At 34.7% G+C, this 15,938-nt stretch overlaps 2 protein-coding genes across 2 annotated transcripts; one reads left to right on the forward strand and one right to left on the reverse strand.

Annotated features, from left to right (window-relative positions):
* Positions 1 to 5,395: 5,395 nt before the first annotated feature.
* LOC141706950 (amino acid permease 6-like) lies at positions 5,396 to 9,291 on the reverse strand. Its single transcript, XM_074509859.1, has 7 exons — positions 9,061 to 9,291; positions 8,579 to 8,812; positions 8,150 to 8,243; positions 7,841 to 8,061; positions 7,589 to 7,734; positions 6,086 to 6,313; positions 5,396 to 5,999 (listed from the first exon to the last, which is right to left on the reverse strand). Exons 1-7 carry the CDS (start codon positions 9,158 to 9,160, stop codon positions 5,571 to 5,573), a joined length of 1,452 nt encoding a protein of 483 aa, XP_074365960.1. The 5' UTR covers positions 9,161 to 9,291; the 3' UTR covers positions 5,396 to 5,570.
* Positions 9,292 to 12,011: 2,720 nt separating this feature from the next.
* On the forward strand, positions 12,012 to 15,215 carry LOC141706953 (receptor-like protein kinase 7). The gene is made up of 2 exons (XM_074509861.1): positions 12,012 to 14,671; positions 14,767 to 15,215. Exons 1-2 carry the CDS (start codon positions 12,019 to 12,021, stop codon positions 15,141 to 15,143), a joined length of 3,030 nt encoding a protein of 1,009 aa, XP_074365962.1. The 5' UTR covers positions 12,012 to 12,018; the 3' UTR covers positions 15,144 to 15,215.
* The last annotated feature ends 723 nt before the right edge of the window (positions 15,216 to 15,938 follow it).

Genomic DNA, 15,938 nt, shown 5'->3' on the forward strand with positions numbered 1-15,938 from the left:
TTCTTAAGCAATTCATACGGAGTTTTAAGCAAAATAGGACGAATAAGTACTCTATTTAAAACATAACAGGAAGTGTGTACCGCTTCAGCCCAAAATTTTCTTGGAAGCTTACTCTCATGAAGTAGAGTTCTGGCAGTTTCCTGTAGAGTCCTGTTCTTGCGTTCTACTACTCCGTTCTGCTGAGGAGTTCGAGGAGCTGAGAATTCATGAGTGATTCCTCTTGATTTACAGAAGGTTATAAAATCCTTCTCGAATTCACCTCCATGATCACTACGAATAGTCTTGAGCTTAAATGAATACTTAGTCTCAAGGTTAGTAATAAGATCCTTAAACTCAGCAAAAGCTTCATCCTTAGTTCGTAAAAATAATACCCAAGTGAAACGAGAATAATCATCAACTATAACAAAAGCATAATTCTTACCTCCTAAGCTTACATACCTTTCTGGACCAAAAAGATCTAGATGAAGGAGCTGCAAAGGAACAGAAGTTGATACTTTATTCTTAGCAGTAAAGGAAGTTTTCACCTGTTTTCCAAGTTGGCAAGCTGAACAAGGTTCTATTTTCTTGTACTTCAGCTTTGGTAGTCCTCGAACCAGATCATGAGAAGATATCTTCCGAAGAAGATCCATGTGAACATGGCCAAGACGTCTATGCCACAGATCTTGTTGTTCTTGAACGGTAGCTAGACAAATTTCTTCTTGCTGTTCATCAAAATCTAATACGAAAATATTTCCTTTTCTTTTGGCAACTAAAGCAAACTCGTTAGTATGAGTGCCAATATAGCATACATCTTTATCGAACTTAACCTTATGACCAGCATCAGTAAGTTGACTTACACTAATAAGATTATATTTCAAACCATCAACTAAACGAACATTAGAAATGGCAAACCTGTCATTACCAATGGTGCCTTTTCCAATAATTCTGACGGTGTTTGAATCTCCAAGAGTAACTAAGCCACCTTCCTTGGCAACTAGAGATAGAAACTTGGATTTATCACCTGTCATGTGACGTGAACAACCACTGTCGATGATCCATTTATTTCGCGGAACATGGACCTTCAAACAAACCTGCAAGAATTGCTTTATCCCTTAGGTACCCACTTAAACTTGGGTCCTGGTTGGTTAGTATCACAAATCTTATATAAATGTCTATCTGATTTCTTAATCCACATCTGAACAATATTAACAGAAGTATTAGCAGATTTATATCTAGTAGACGATTTATAAGATGAGTTAGAGGAGTGGCCCTTGATACCACATAATCTAGATTCAGATGTAGGGTGGCCAGCTTTGCCACAATCTCGACATTTCTCATAAGGCATCTTATATTTCATAGGAGCTCGCTTATAACCGCCTTGAAATGCACGTTTCTTGATTGACTCACATCCTAAACCTCCTTTATCAAGAGAAGATTTTTGTTCACCAAGAAGAGCATTCAAAGTTCCTTCTCCATGAAAACATTTAGCTAAATCCTTTTCAAGCTGTTCGACTTTCTGCTTTAATTCAGGAACAAGGGGATCAGGAGCACTGTCTTCTTTAACGGTTTCTGAATCAACAGATATTGACTCTTTCTTCAAGGCTTCAAGGCATACATCCTTCATCTCAATCTCATTTTTGAGATATTGATTTTCTTCAGTAAGTTTTGAAACCCTTTCAAGCAATGATTTGTTCTCAGCAACTAGGGCTTCTTCCTTCATGGGGTCATCCATTTCACTAAGAACTTCACTTAAAGCTTGCTTTAAATAAGCATTCTTTTCTTTCAACTTCTTGACCTGGACCTGCAAATTTAAAATAGACGAAGATATATTTGAATTATACTTAATATTCTGTACCTCATCATTATCACTGGAGTCGTCCTCTAGTCCAGCAAAGCAAAGTTGAGCAACTTCATCGTCTGAATCGATCTCCACATCAGATTCATCATCACTCCAGGTAATTAATGCCTTCTTTTTGTTCTTCAGCTTGTAGCAGTCCTTTTTGAAGTGCCCTTTCTTTCCACACTCAAAACAAGTATCCTTGCTTTGATTCACTTTAACCTCCTTGCTCGGATTAGATTTGAAGTCCTTCTTCGGAAACTGTGACTTCATAGGTCGTTTGGAAACATTCCGTTTGGCAAGAAATTTATGAAACTTCTTTGTTAGAAGAGCAATCTCTTCATCAGAATCATCAGGAGACTCATCCATCTGCATTAAGTGCAAGAGTTTTCTTACGAGGAGCTTCATCTTCTTCATCATATCTACGTAGCTGATTTTCGAATTCCTCCAATTCACTGAACAGTGTTAGAGTATCCATAGTCGAAAGAAGTGTTGAATCCTGCAGAATGGTAACCTTTGGAGCAAACTTCTTTGGCATTGCTCTGAGGATTTTCCTATTTATCTCAGATTGAGGAATGATCCGTTCCAGAAGTGAGATGGAGTTCATCAATGTCAGAAACCTCCCTTGAGCATCTCGCACGCTTTCATCTCTTTCCAACCTGAAACCTTCATAGTCACTCATTAGCATACTTAATTTTACTTCACGTACCTTAGATGTGCCTTCGTGGCTGACTTTGATCGTATCCCAAATCTGCTTGGCAGTAGTACATGCTGAGACTTTTCTTAATTCTGTAGCTACCATGCCATTGAGAAGTGAATTCATAGCTTTAGCATTGGAATTCATTGCGTTCACTTCTTCAGGAGAGAGATCCTTGAGAGATTTTGGCTTTCCTTCTTTCATAGGAATTGTGAAACCATTTTCTACAGCATCCCATTCAAATGCATCACGCTGGAGAAAGATTTTCATTCGAAACTTCCAGTCATTGTAGTTTTCAGCACCATGAAGCAGTGGTGGATAATTGTTTGAATACCTATCTGGTTGAGCCATGGATCGCTAGCAAAATAAACACTAAAAAGAGAATTAAATGCACCTGCTCTGATACCAAATGAAATTCGATGGCTCGATAGATAAAATAATATTCTAACTGTCAAGGCAAATGGGACAGTCTCTTATGCAAATGGGACAGTCCCTTTACAAATGAGACAGGGTATGAGACAGTCTCAATTACACTGCAGAAAATAAATAACAGAAATAAAATGCAGAATGCTGAAAACTGAAAAGTAAAAAACACCAGAAGTTTTCACTTGGTTCGGCCCCTACACCTAGTCTATGGCCTACATCCAAGTCCCCATGCCAACTAGCATAGAGAATGTATTATATCAACTTTAATAAAAGAACTTACAATCTTTTCCTTGATTACAAATATAGCACCTGAAAGAAACCCTTTCCCAAGCTACCTTGCTACCTAGCCCACTGCTATTCCTTAGCCTTCTAGCTACCTTGCTATACTTTGAAATCAAGCTTGCCACAACCCGGCACAAAGTTGATATGAATACACTATTCAGTTACAAGAATAAACAAATTGATTACAACTCAAACTAGGTTTCTTGTTTTTCTGGATATGAATATCTCGGGTATGAAACAAGAAAATGATTTCAGATGTTGAAAGATTCTCGTGAAAGTGTTAGCTACAAATCTGAAATGAAGAGTTGTATTTATAAGCAAAGTTCTAACAGATTTATTTTCAAACACAAGATAAGGTTGGAAGATAAGTTTGTTTGAAAATATTTGAATGAAACTTTGAAACTAATCTGTTAGTACGTTTGAAAAAGAGATAAATCAAGTAAAGAGATAAGGCTTGAGAGATTTAAACTTGATTTATAAGATAAGGTGGTGAGTTTGTTTGAGATAAGGTTTATCCAGATAAACAAGATTAACACAAAACCCTAACAAACTTAATCCTGAGAAATAGCCTCTGCTGAAACTTCTGAACAAACTGCAAAGCTTGAATCTCGATTATTTGCATTCTGAATATCATCATAAACTCGTAGATTAACATGTAGATGTTCAATTACTGCTTTCCTTTGCTGGAAGGCAATTGGTGAGGGATATCAAGTTGTGGCCATAATGGGAATGAATGATTGTATTGAAACTAGATGTGTCCACCTTTAACCTACTAACATAGCCTACAGGAATATTGAGTTTACATAAACAAGAATTTTGATTAGACTTTTGTGGATTTATTTTAAATCTTTCTTGATCTGGGGATTTGATTCATTCTAAAAAGAAATATGGACTATTTTGATGCAAGGTGGTGAGACTTGGCTCGGGTGCCTGTTAATCTTTGGTTCGTGTGAATCATAGGATCTCCGCTATGGTAACTAGCAATTTAGCTCTTCAAAATTATGTCAAAATATTGGCTAATCCTAAATTTAATTAGTCAAATTTACATTTTGCTCTGAACAATGCTAGATATTTGGCTTTTTTGATTGTGGTCTTGTTTAAAGTAAGCAAAGGTAATAAATAGTAAACTGCCGAGAGAAATTAGTTATCAAATTTTTTGAGTCATTAGCATATGAGACATCTTGCCTCTCGGAATTTAGCTTGTCAAAGTAGACTCTCCGAGGAAATAGCGAGTCATGTCACCACCATGGGAGTGCCTCGCTAGTCGCTCCTGACTCTTTATATGGCCAGTTATATTAAAACTTTGAAATGTTAGAACATCTCGTTAATTAGCGATCCGCTCTCTAACCTAGTATCATATGTTGGTCGAATTTTATTCAGGTTACCCAGGTTGTATCCAAAATATTTCTATGTTATTGGGCATCTTTAAAACTTTTTCAATTTTTTGCACTATCATATTACCATCTTTGACCTTTTATATTCATGTATTTAAGATATGTTACAAAATTTTTTATTAATTTTTAAAATTTTAAATTATATGGTAATCTCTACTAATAATAGTCTTATAATAATATATTTTTTAGTCCCTATGATTATTATATAGAGGTTTTATTGTAGCTTCACCACTAATTTTATTATCAGAGCTGTACAAAATTAAACACAAAAACCGACTCAAGGGAAAGGAGAAAAAAAAATTGGTGCGGTGGTCGAGCTCTTATATCTTTGAAATTATACTCCTGGGTCAGGACTCAGGGGTTCGATAGCCAGTGAGATATAGAGCACGGAGGCTCGTCATGTCTCTCTAATTTCAGCTAGCCAAAGCAGGCTATCCAAACAAATAAAGAGCCATATCATTTTTATGGAACATTGCACTCTACTAGAGGATAACTCTCTGTAGATTTTGTAGAGGTATGTCAGTCATCTTGTTAAATATGTTCTCGTGTCATCCCCATTAGCCGTCGGAATGACTCTTCAATCAGATATAACGCATAGATTAGTCAAAATTTAATGAGTAAAATTCATGTTTTGGCCAAATTATTAGAGCTACAGAAACTGGTTTACCTAAATTTGATCCTCGAGAATAATAATTACCTTAATTATCCAACTTAATGAGCGGGTCATGGGTTAATGGCACATTCTTTGAATGTTAATACCGCTACATTCACTTTCCCACATGACAAATACAATTTCTCATAAACAATCTCCATTACAAGATTGCTTGCAAGAACAAGTTCTCCTAGAAATGTATTATTACAGAATTCCAAACATTTCATCATAATCATCCTTACTTGAAACTAATGCATTACACTTACAAATCACTACCATTACACATAATTAACCCAGCTGTGCTTAATCCTCCACATTCTTGAAGGGCTTGTATGTCTTGAGATCCGTAGCCAGGCCCTGTATCGATCCGGCAGCTGCCACGATTGACACAACCAAACACACCCAACTCAAAATCTTAAGCCACACCCAGGTAGAGGAGAATTTTTGAAGCTTTGTACGGGCAATGTACATTTCTATGGGGAAGTATACAGTTAATGGATAGAAAGAAGCAGCACCGATTAGCCCCAAGAAATCATTGAAAAACGGTAGTATCATGGCGATCACAGAGGTGATAACTACATACGTTGTTCGCCACACCATCCTGAACAAGTTAATATTCCACTCACCACAGAATGGAACGGGAATGGTGTACTCAGAGCTTATGAATTTGCTCTCAGGCCATCGTTTGCTGCATCTCGACTCCACAAATCCAAATATGGGTTGTGCAAACACCTATTTTTTTGGAAAGGAGAATAATATATATGTTAAAAAGAAAGACACTCTTGACAATGAAATTACATTTGACACAGGTACTTAACCTGATATGCACCGATGAGATGAACTGCAATGCAGACATTGGCGAAGTCAATTAGCCAATAGGGCTCGTAGAAACCAAAACCAGTGAGAAAGTTTCCGGGTGCCTTGTTTCCAAATGCAGCATAACCAAAACAGCCACATAACATATAAAACATAGTTGTAGTGGACACTCCAGCCAAGGAAGCTTTTTTCATGACTTTGTTTTCTGCTGGAGGAGATCTTAGTGTATCCTGTTTAACGAAATTTACAATTCAAGTAGTAAAATGAGAAAAAAAACAGGGAAAGGAAAAAAAAGGGTGAAGTATTGGATTCTTTTAATAAAAAATTTCTCATTTCATTATGGAATTAGAACATGGAGCAATAAATTTTGGTAGTTGTATATAAAATTTTGTTTATGTCTTGTGAAAATTAACTTATCATAATGTCCGATATTCAGCTAGCCACTTCTTTTACAAACTTTTTTTTTTAATTATAGCTTCTTCAAACCTAGTATTAGGCAAATAAGAACCCAAGTAATATATGTTATAACAACTTAGCCAATATTCTCCCAGCACCAAACATTAGTCCAAGACTACAAGTAGAGTTTTATAGTGAGATAGTGCCAAACCATCAACATTTGGACCTTTTTATTGAGTGACACATAATGTAATAAGTGACACCAATTATAAGAGAACAAAATCAATTTTTAACAAGAGCCATGTAAAAAAAGAATGGCTGGCAAGTAAAGAGGTGGAAATTCCACCAGAAAAGACAGGGGGTTCTTTTCACATGAAAGAAATATTTATATGTTAACATTCAAAAATAATGAAGGGCATATATCTCCCCATGTAAAATGTATATGGACCATCAATTTCATTGTCCATATTTTAACAATTTACATTCATTCATTTATATTCTCTAACCAAATCTATGTCTATGCACATGGAGTAATCACCTTAAACTCAGGAATGCCTTAGATTTAAGTGGGCCCGGACAAAGCACAACATTTGTTTGGAGATGATATCTCAGTATTACAACCCCTCATTAACATGAACAACTGAGCTGATCACCACTACAATAAATACACATTGATATACCAAACTATAGTTGGTTTTATAAAACTTAGTTTGAAAAGGAGTGTACGAGAGACACTATGAATGACGCACACATTCAATGTCTTCTTTGAAAGACTTTTACTATGACATAACTCAATTAATATGGCACACATATCAACTGAAGATAGACCTGGAAACAAAAACAAATTTGGTGTCATATACTAAATATACACACTCCCTTTTCAAATTGTTTGGTATTAGTTGAACTTTATCTCTAAACACATTCATTGCTCAGAGATATATGCAATCAGCATAGAGTGACACACATGTGTATACATAAGCGTGTAGATAAGAGAAGTTATACAGAAAAATGTAGTCCTCCTTAAAAATTAGAAAATTAATGCAGGTAAGTAGGATTTATAGAGGCTTAAAAAAGAGATGTATAGAGAATTGAATATAGAGAATGCATGCCTGAATTTCAATAAGGACGGTAGAATAATTATAAGCAAAAGCTATATCTCCGATAGACTGAAATGTTCTCCAAATCTTTTCTGCCCCGGAAACATCCACTCCAACTGTTGTCCCTGTCATAGTTGTCTTTGGATGTGCACCGTCTCCTTCAAATTCCATTCATCAATTAAAACAACATTTATAAACATACACGTGCATTGTATTTAAAAGCAAAAATACCATTAGTCACAACCCTACAGAGACTAAATTTACCTGCAACTTTGGCTATAGAAAGTGCAAGGCCGATGGAGGAGTAAGCAAAAGACATGACAGCGGCAAGAATAGAAAGCCATGAGAGCTTATGAAAGTTCGGTATCTGACTTAAAACTATCTGAATTGCTGCAAATACCGACATGTATGGATAATTAGAAACAGAACAAAGTTTATGGTCATGAGTTCCTTTGTTGTGGAAGCAGTCAGACCTGCTCACAGCCCTGTATAACAGTCACATAAACCACATTAATCATTTTATAACAATAAAATTGCCTATTCAACAGAAAAAGCAGTATAAAAATTACTTACACCATACTAATGGATGCAGTAATTGTGTATCCAATGGTGACTCCAATTAGATTTCCATATTGAGCTAATCCACATAGCTGAACCTTGAAACCTCCTGAGCAACCAAATATATATACCATATTTCAAATATTGCCATCCAATATTATTGCAGAAAAATTATGTAATTAAATAGTTAAAAATATAAACTACTAAAGCTCGAGTTTCCACTCAGAGATAATATTAACCCTCCATTTACTGACAAGAACAAACAAAACCAAATTATCTATACTGTTTGAGACATCTAAACAAGATTTCAATTTCAATAAAAGAGCATGCAAGATACAAATTTAAAATTCCACAAAATGTTTTTCTATTTATGCACACAACAATTATTGATAACAATAATTTATTAACTTACATGTATATCCGAAAAGAAAAGGGTAAAAATACCTAAATGAGACCGAACCACATCCATGTAAGTGTAGTTTCTTTTGCCGGAAACAGGGTCAGGTGATCGGTAACTATCAGCCAATAAAGTCGACGTAAAATAAGTAATAAATGAGAAAATTAGCAGAACCGCCGTGCCAGTAACCCAACCCAACTGTGCTATAGCCCATGCAAGAGACAAAACTCCAGATCCAATTACTGCTGTTATTATATGTGCACTCGCGGTAAGTAATGTTCCTGCACTCCAAATCCATAGATTAAAATTTAATTTCATCAACAACACACTCTTTGGCTTATGTCTGACACACGTTTCTAGGCAAAATGTAACATTTCTGAATCAAAACATCTAAAGAGTCTTTTTAGATATAAAAAAATAATGTAAATTCGAACTCACTTGGATTTTTATACATAAGTGCACAAGAATTATCTAAAATGAACATGCAGACAGGTAGATGCACGTATATATGTTCGAGTTCTATGTATACCAGTTCGTTTGGAACGACCATCATCATCAAAATTCTTGAGGATATCACCATCTTCAAGTTTTTCGGTGTAGAAAGCTTCTTTCTGGGCTTGGTTAGCCATCTCTCTCAGTATTTTCTCCCTCACTGTATATACTCTATATTTTGTTTATCTCTAGTGTGTGATTTGCAAGAAGTGTGGGGAGATTTGGGGAGTATATATAGAGTCTGAGAAAACAATAGACTTTTTTTCAATATTTTGACAAACAAAAGAAAGCTACGAGTGTTTTGGTTGAAAGCGGTCAACTAGAAAGATAGGAGTATTAATGGAGAATTTGTCACCTTTTGTTACAATAAAGAATATAAGATGTTATATTTTGAAAAAGGAAAAAAAATATGGATTATACAAAAATGTCAAATAATAAAATTCCCACTTTTTAAAAAAATATACAAACTTATAGTATTTTATTTTATTAATAATAGAGAATCTTTGATTCAGTGTACATTGTCCAAAAATGTACTCCCTCCCTCCGTCCCAAAATATAAGTTATTTGACTTTTTACGCGTATTTTAAGATGTATAAAAATCATAGTTTCACCTAATTTTTTCTATAAAAAAAATTATTTAAAATTTAATATTTTTATTCATAAAAAAAAATTTTGAAAAATAATTTGTGAAGTTATCATTTTTATTCATCTTAAAATATGCATAAAAAATCAAAAATACTTGTATTTTGGGATGGGGAAGTAAAATATATATTTACTATTTTCACAATTCAATACAATTTTTAAAAATTTTAAATGTGAATTCACTAACTACTATACTACTAGAGTTTGGTAGCTATAATTATCACATATTCAGAGGTTGAAAACCTCCGAATGAGGTTCGGTTCAAAACAATTTTAGGTGCTTCAGAGTTGTGTGCCTTTGATAGTGCTTTGACTTGAATGCCGTGGTCAATGTTCCATTCTATCTTTTTATGCTTTTAATTAGGTCCATTCATCAATATCTAAAATATTAAGATTCAAAGATGAATTATGTATATGTTTGTCCAATATTGGAAACCTTTTAAAACACACTTGTGATACCTCCACATTTTTATAAAATTGTAATAATCTCCTGAGAGAAGTCATTAGTAAAAAAATTATAGGTGATAAACATTATATAAGATTTGTATAAATTTTGAAATTTTATGTCAAATTCTTAAGTAAATTATAGTCAATTATTTTATATTGATTTAAATGTGTCAAATCTCAAGAACGGTAACAAAACTGTTAACATAAATTTAACATTTTAGTCAATCTTAATTCTACAAATTTTACATAGTTATTAAGTTAGTATTATTTTGGCCAATCATTAACTAACACTATTGATTTTTGAAGATACTCTAATAAATCAATAATATAAATGATCGAGTTCAATAGCATTAGCATATAATTGAATTCAAATTTGAATTGAAACAACATAGTATGTTAAACAATATAAATGAAAATTGTCTCATCTATTGAAACTTAGAGTTGAATCACAAAAAGTTATGTCCATTTATGACCTTAAACCACAATATGTAGGGGTGTGATTTTTATTTTTACCAAATTTAAGTGAACAAATTACTTACAAAAGCCAAAAAAAATATTTTTAAAAATGAAAGACAAGATTCTAAAATAGTTACCAAGTGTTGAATTGTTTAGTCCTTGTATATGAAATTCTACCATTACCGATGTCATTTTAGAAAATTTTAGAAATTTGTTTTCAAATATCTAGCATTGCTCATTACCAAGGGATGAGTGTTTTAATAAAACGAGACTTTGAAGAAAGCAGCAATATAAATGGTATTTATTTTAGTTCTCACAGCTTATTTATATTGTTATCCATGAGTCCATGACCCCTGCGTATATGAGACAATTATCAGCCTATTCTATCTAATTTGCAGCACAAGTTCTTATCTGTTTGTTTTGTTTCATCATGGCACAGGGGACCAAATTTGCTCAGAATTGTCACATTCTTGGCACAACTTCTGTACTGAAGTTTACAATAGAATAGCCAACTCATTCAATCATTCACCACCAGATTTCCGCATTTGCTTGTCGTGTCCATTTCTAATTGCTTTCCCTGATCTTAAAGGACCGTATTACATATGAATTATAAAGTTTGTCCGGAATGAAATTGTGCAAGATGAACTCACCACACATTGTCTGGAATGTTTCAGTCATGTGGATAGCGAAATCTCCTTCACATCAGCTTTAGTTATATACCTTACATGTGCTTAATTAGTCGAAAATTTGTATAAGAAAGAATCAAATTTTTAGGTCTATGTTACGTGGTGTTTAGTACTACATTTGTTATTAAATTTCCCTCACCTTAATGATATTCCCTCCGTCCATTTCTAATAACAAATGTTATGACTTTCGATTATCAAATTGATAGAATTTTGACTGAATTTAAATATATTATTTAATTGAAATTATTTCAAAAATTATATCATTGAAAACTACAACCAGCCTATTTTATTATATAACTTTAAGTTTTTTAAAATAATAAACGAATAAGTTTTAATTATTGGTCAAAAATTCATCAATTTGACTACCGTAGAATCAAATGAAGGATTATATCATAGCCTTGTTTCCAATTTTTTTTTTTTGAGGAAAGCAGAAATATGGGAGAAGAAAGTGAAAAAGGACTAAATTGGGCCTTTCATCTTACATATGAAACTAGCTAAGTTGATATGGGCCTGTTAAAAGTGATTCTAATATAGTTACAATAAGCCCCATTACTTTTGACTGTTATTTGAGCTCTATTAAGTGTCCCTAAACAAGCAAATCCTTTTCAGCACCAGATACATTTAATCAGTTGTGAAGACTTGTTCAATGCAGTTGCTTTCAATCCATATCTAAATACACATCACCCTAATAATAACTCCACTAGCCAAACTAAACTAACTATACAATCTTAGAATCTTGCCAAATGGAGCCAAACCAATGCATGCATGCATGTCTACAAAATTTATACTAGTAGTACTCCAAAGTCCAAACCATTCAATTTACACATTCAAAAAATAATCAGCCAAGCCTTCAACATGTCTCCGGCAGCCTATTCCACACTCCGTCTAAACAGCCTTCTTATCCTGCCTCTCTTCTGCTGCCTTCTCTTCGTCGCAAACTCTGACGACCTTGATCAACTTATTGTCATCAAAACTGCCTTCCAAGCCTCAAAAACAGATGTTTTCAGTTCATGGCAACGCGACAATTTGATTACAAGTTTTAGTGGGATTACATGCAACGAGGCAGGGCTCGTTACAGAAATCGAGCTTTCTCATCAACATTTAACTGGAATTGTTCCTTTTTACTCGATATGCCAGCTGACATCTCTGGAAAAACTCTCCCTAGGAGCCAATTCATTATCTGGTCCAGTGACACCTGATCTAAATAAATGTACTAATCTCCTGTATTTAGACTTGGGAAATAATTATTTCTCAGGTTCTGTGCCTGACATATCTTCTCTTACAAATCTGCTTGTGCTGCATCTGAATTATAGTGGCATTTCGGGTACTTTCCCATGGACTTCACTTCAAAAGATGACTAACTTAACTGTGTTAAGCCTGGGAGATAATTCGCTTGATCGAAGTGTTTTTCCTGAGGAAGTCACAGAGCTTAAGGAGTTGACTTGGCTATACTTGTCGAATTGCAGTCTAGAAGGGAGAATTTCACGTGGAATCGGAAGCCTAACAAAGCTCGAAAATCTTGAGCTAGCTGACAACTACATATCAGGGGAGATTCCAGTAGAGATCTCGAATCTTGTGAATTTATGGCAGCTTGAGCTGTACAACAATGAATTGAATGGCACATTTCCTCCTGGATTTGGAAACCTAACAAAATTACGCAATTTTGATGCTATGGGGAACTTTCTTGAAGGTGATCTCTCTGAACTCAGATTTTTGGATCAACTGGTGAGTTTACAGATACATGATAACCAGTTTTCTGGTCAAGTTCCAGAGGAGTTTGGTGAATTCAAGCATTTTGTAAACATCTCATTATACGGAAACAAGCTGACAGGATCACTTCCACAAAAGCTTGGTTCCTGGTCAGATTTCGAGTTTATTGATGTATCAGAGAATTTCCTCACTGGTCCAATACCTCCTGATATGTGCAAAAATGGGAAGATGTCTGAGCTGCTAATACTTCAAAACAATTTCACTGGAGAAATACCAGAAAATTATGCACATTGTCAAACGCTTAGGCGTTTTCGTGTAAGTGACAATTCTTTATCTGGTAGAGTGCCTAGTGGAATATGGGGTTTGCCAAATATTAATATTATTGATGTTGCAGTAAATAATTTGGAAGGTCCAATTAGTTCAGAAATTGGAAAAGCAAGCTCGTTAACTGAACTTTATTTAGGTAATAATCATTTTTCTGGTGAATTACCTCTGGAGTTATTGGAAGCTTCATCATTAGTTTCTGTTGATTTGAGCAACAATCAATTCTCTGGCCAAATTCCAAGGAATATTGGCAAACTGAATCAGCTAATGATGCTTCATTTGGAAGTGAACGATTTTACAGGCACTATACCTGATTCAATGGAATCTTGTGAATCTCTCAGTGAGTTAAACATGGCTCGCAATTCAATTTCTGGTAAAATCCCGAGCTATCTTGGGTCGATAAGGGCACTGAATTCATTGAATTTATCTTACAATCAGATAGCTGGAAAAATTCCCCAGACTCTGTCATATTCAAGAATAAGCCTACTTGATTTATCACACAACAAGCTCACCGGACGTATACCAAAGTCTCTTTCTGTTGCAGCCTATAATGGTAGTTTTACTGGAAACGACGGTCTCTGCAGTGAAAATATTAAGTTCTTTCAAAGGTGTTCAACTAGTTTGTCCCGAGAGACTCAAATCTTAATTGCTATCTTTGCTGTCACTTTACTTGCCCTTATTATATCACTAGCATGTTACTTCTACCTCAAGAAGAGACGTGATCATAAAATTCAGGATGGTTCCCCAAAGAAGGGCTCATGGAACTTGAAATCATTCAGTGTCTTGAGTTTCAGAGAAGATCAAATAGTTGATTCAATAAAGCAGGAGAATGTGATAGGCAAAGGCGGATCAGGAAACGTCTACAGAGTTGAGCTTCCTAATGGCACAAGATTGGCAGTAAAACACATTTGGAATACGGATATAAGTGCAGCAAAAAAGATTCAAAGTAGCTCAACAATGTTGCAAAAGGGTGGTCAGAAAACCTCTTCTGAATATGACTCAGAGGTAAAAATGTTGAGCTCAATACGACATGTTAATGTTGTAAAACTGTATTGCAGCATTACAAGTGAGGACTCGAGTTTGTTGGTATATGAATACATGCCTAATGGGAGTCTATGGGATCAGTTACACAGCAATGCCGGGAAAGGAACTCTTGATTGGGACAAAAGGTATAAAATAGCTGTTGGCGCTGCAAAAGGTTTAGCGCATCTTCATCATGGCTGTCAGAGGCCAGTTATTCATCGCGATGTCAAGTCTAGCAACATTTTGTTAGACGAGTTTTTAAGACCTCGAATTGCAGATTTTGGGTTAGCAAAAGTGATGCAGACTAGTTCAAGTTATTCTACTCATGTCATTGCAGGAACATTCGGATACATAGCTCCTGGTAATTTATTAACTAATCTTAAATTGTACTGAAACATTTCAATAGAAAATCTGAAAATGTAAATGATGTACTAAAACTTTTATCTGATTTTGCAGAATATGGATATACATATAAAATAAATGAGAAAAGCGATGTTTATAGTTTTGGGGTGGTTTTGATGGAGCTAGTGACCGGGAAAAGGCCACTAGAACCAGAATACGGAACGAGCAAGGACATAGTGAGCTGGGTGTGCAGCAAGATCACGGAAAAAGATGGCATTTTAAGCATAATCGACTCGAGGATTAGCCAAGATTGTAGAGAAGAAGCAGTGAAGATTTTAAAGATTGCGATTTTGTGCACGTCGAGGCTGCCAGCGTTACGACCAACAATGAGAAATGTCGTTCAAATGCTAGAAGATGCAGAGCCATGCAGATTGATTGGTGTGCTTGAATTTAACATTAGTGCTAGCAAGAAAGAAAATTTAGTAGCATAGAATTAGTAAGTTTTGAAGAACTTTTGTAAAGTTCGACCATAGCAGCAAATTTTATATATAGTATAAAACAAATTTCGCAGTAAACTCTTTTTATCTTTTTTTTTAAGTGTTTACATCTTTTATTGTTTTCATTGTCCATCTCGCCACTTGTTAATGATTAGCAACTTTGCAAACCGAGTTGTGTATACTTGTTGACTGCCTGTTAATTCATGATATGTCTCCTTGCTGGCTGCTGCAAGAATGATTCGAAGAAATAATCTATAAAATTTATGGTTCTAATTACATGTTTAACTTGTGGGCTAATATTGATCTAGTTACATGTTTAACTTGTTGTCTAATATTGATCAACTACTATATAGTTTTAGTTGCTTGAAACACTTGGAGAGTGTCTGGATTGCAGTGGAGAATCGGGATCGGGAATGAAAAGAAAGGATACGTGAATGGGAATGTAGGAAAAGGAGAATGTACATAATATAAAATCACTTGGGAAGGGTTTAATTTACCATCGTTGAAGGAATAAGATTCATATTTCATATATCAAAATTAATAATCCAAAAACTAAAATTATATACATGAGATTGAGATTCTGATTAACCGGACTCATTAATCAGGTACAAAACGCCCTCTATCTTCAACCCTTGTATTGGTCAATGGTCATGGATACATCAATGGTATCCATTACCTTACACTAAAATATTATATAATATTATTGAAGTCAAAAAGATTGCACATCAATGTTATACAATATTAAGACAGAAATACTATGTAATGCAACAGTCTGAAAATCAAGTGGTC

This window comes from Apium graveolens, chromosome 2 (assembly GCF_009905375.1).
Source record: "Apium graveolens cultivar Ventura chromosome 2, ASM990537v1, whole genome shotgun sequence".
NCBI classification, from domain to species: Eukaryota; Viridiplantae; Streptophyta; class Magnoliopsida; order Apiales; family Apiaceae; genus Apium; species Apium graveolens.

Bases quoted from the DNA above. Each gene is read 5' to 3' on its own strand.
- LOC141706953 (XM_074509861.1), top strand. From the start codon at position 12,019: ATGCATGTCTACAAAATTTATACTAGTAGTACTCCAAAGTCCAAACCA. The intron at 14,672-14,766 runs GTAATTTATTAA...CTGATTTTGCAG, and splicing joins ATTCGGATACATAGCTCCTG to AATATGGATATACATATAAA.
- LOC141706950 (XM_074509859.1), bottom strand. From the start codon at position 9,160: ATGGCTAACCAAGCCCAGAAAGAAGCTTTCTACACCGAAAAACTTGAA. The intron at 8,813-9,060 runs GTATACATAGAA...TTTGGAGTGCAG, and splicing joins TGGTCGTTCCAAACGAACTG to GAACATTACTTACCGCGAGT. The intron at 8,062-8,149 runs GTAAGTAATTTT...ACTGTTATACAG, and splicing joins ACTGCATCCATTAGTATGGT to GGCTGTGAGCAGGTCTGACT.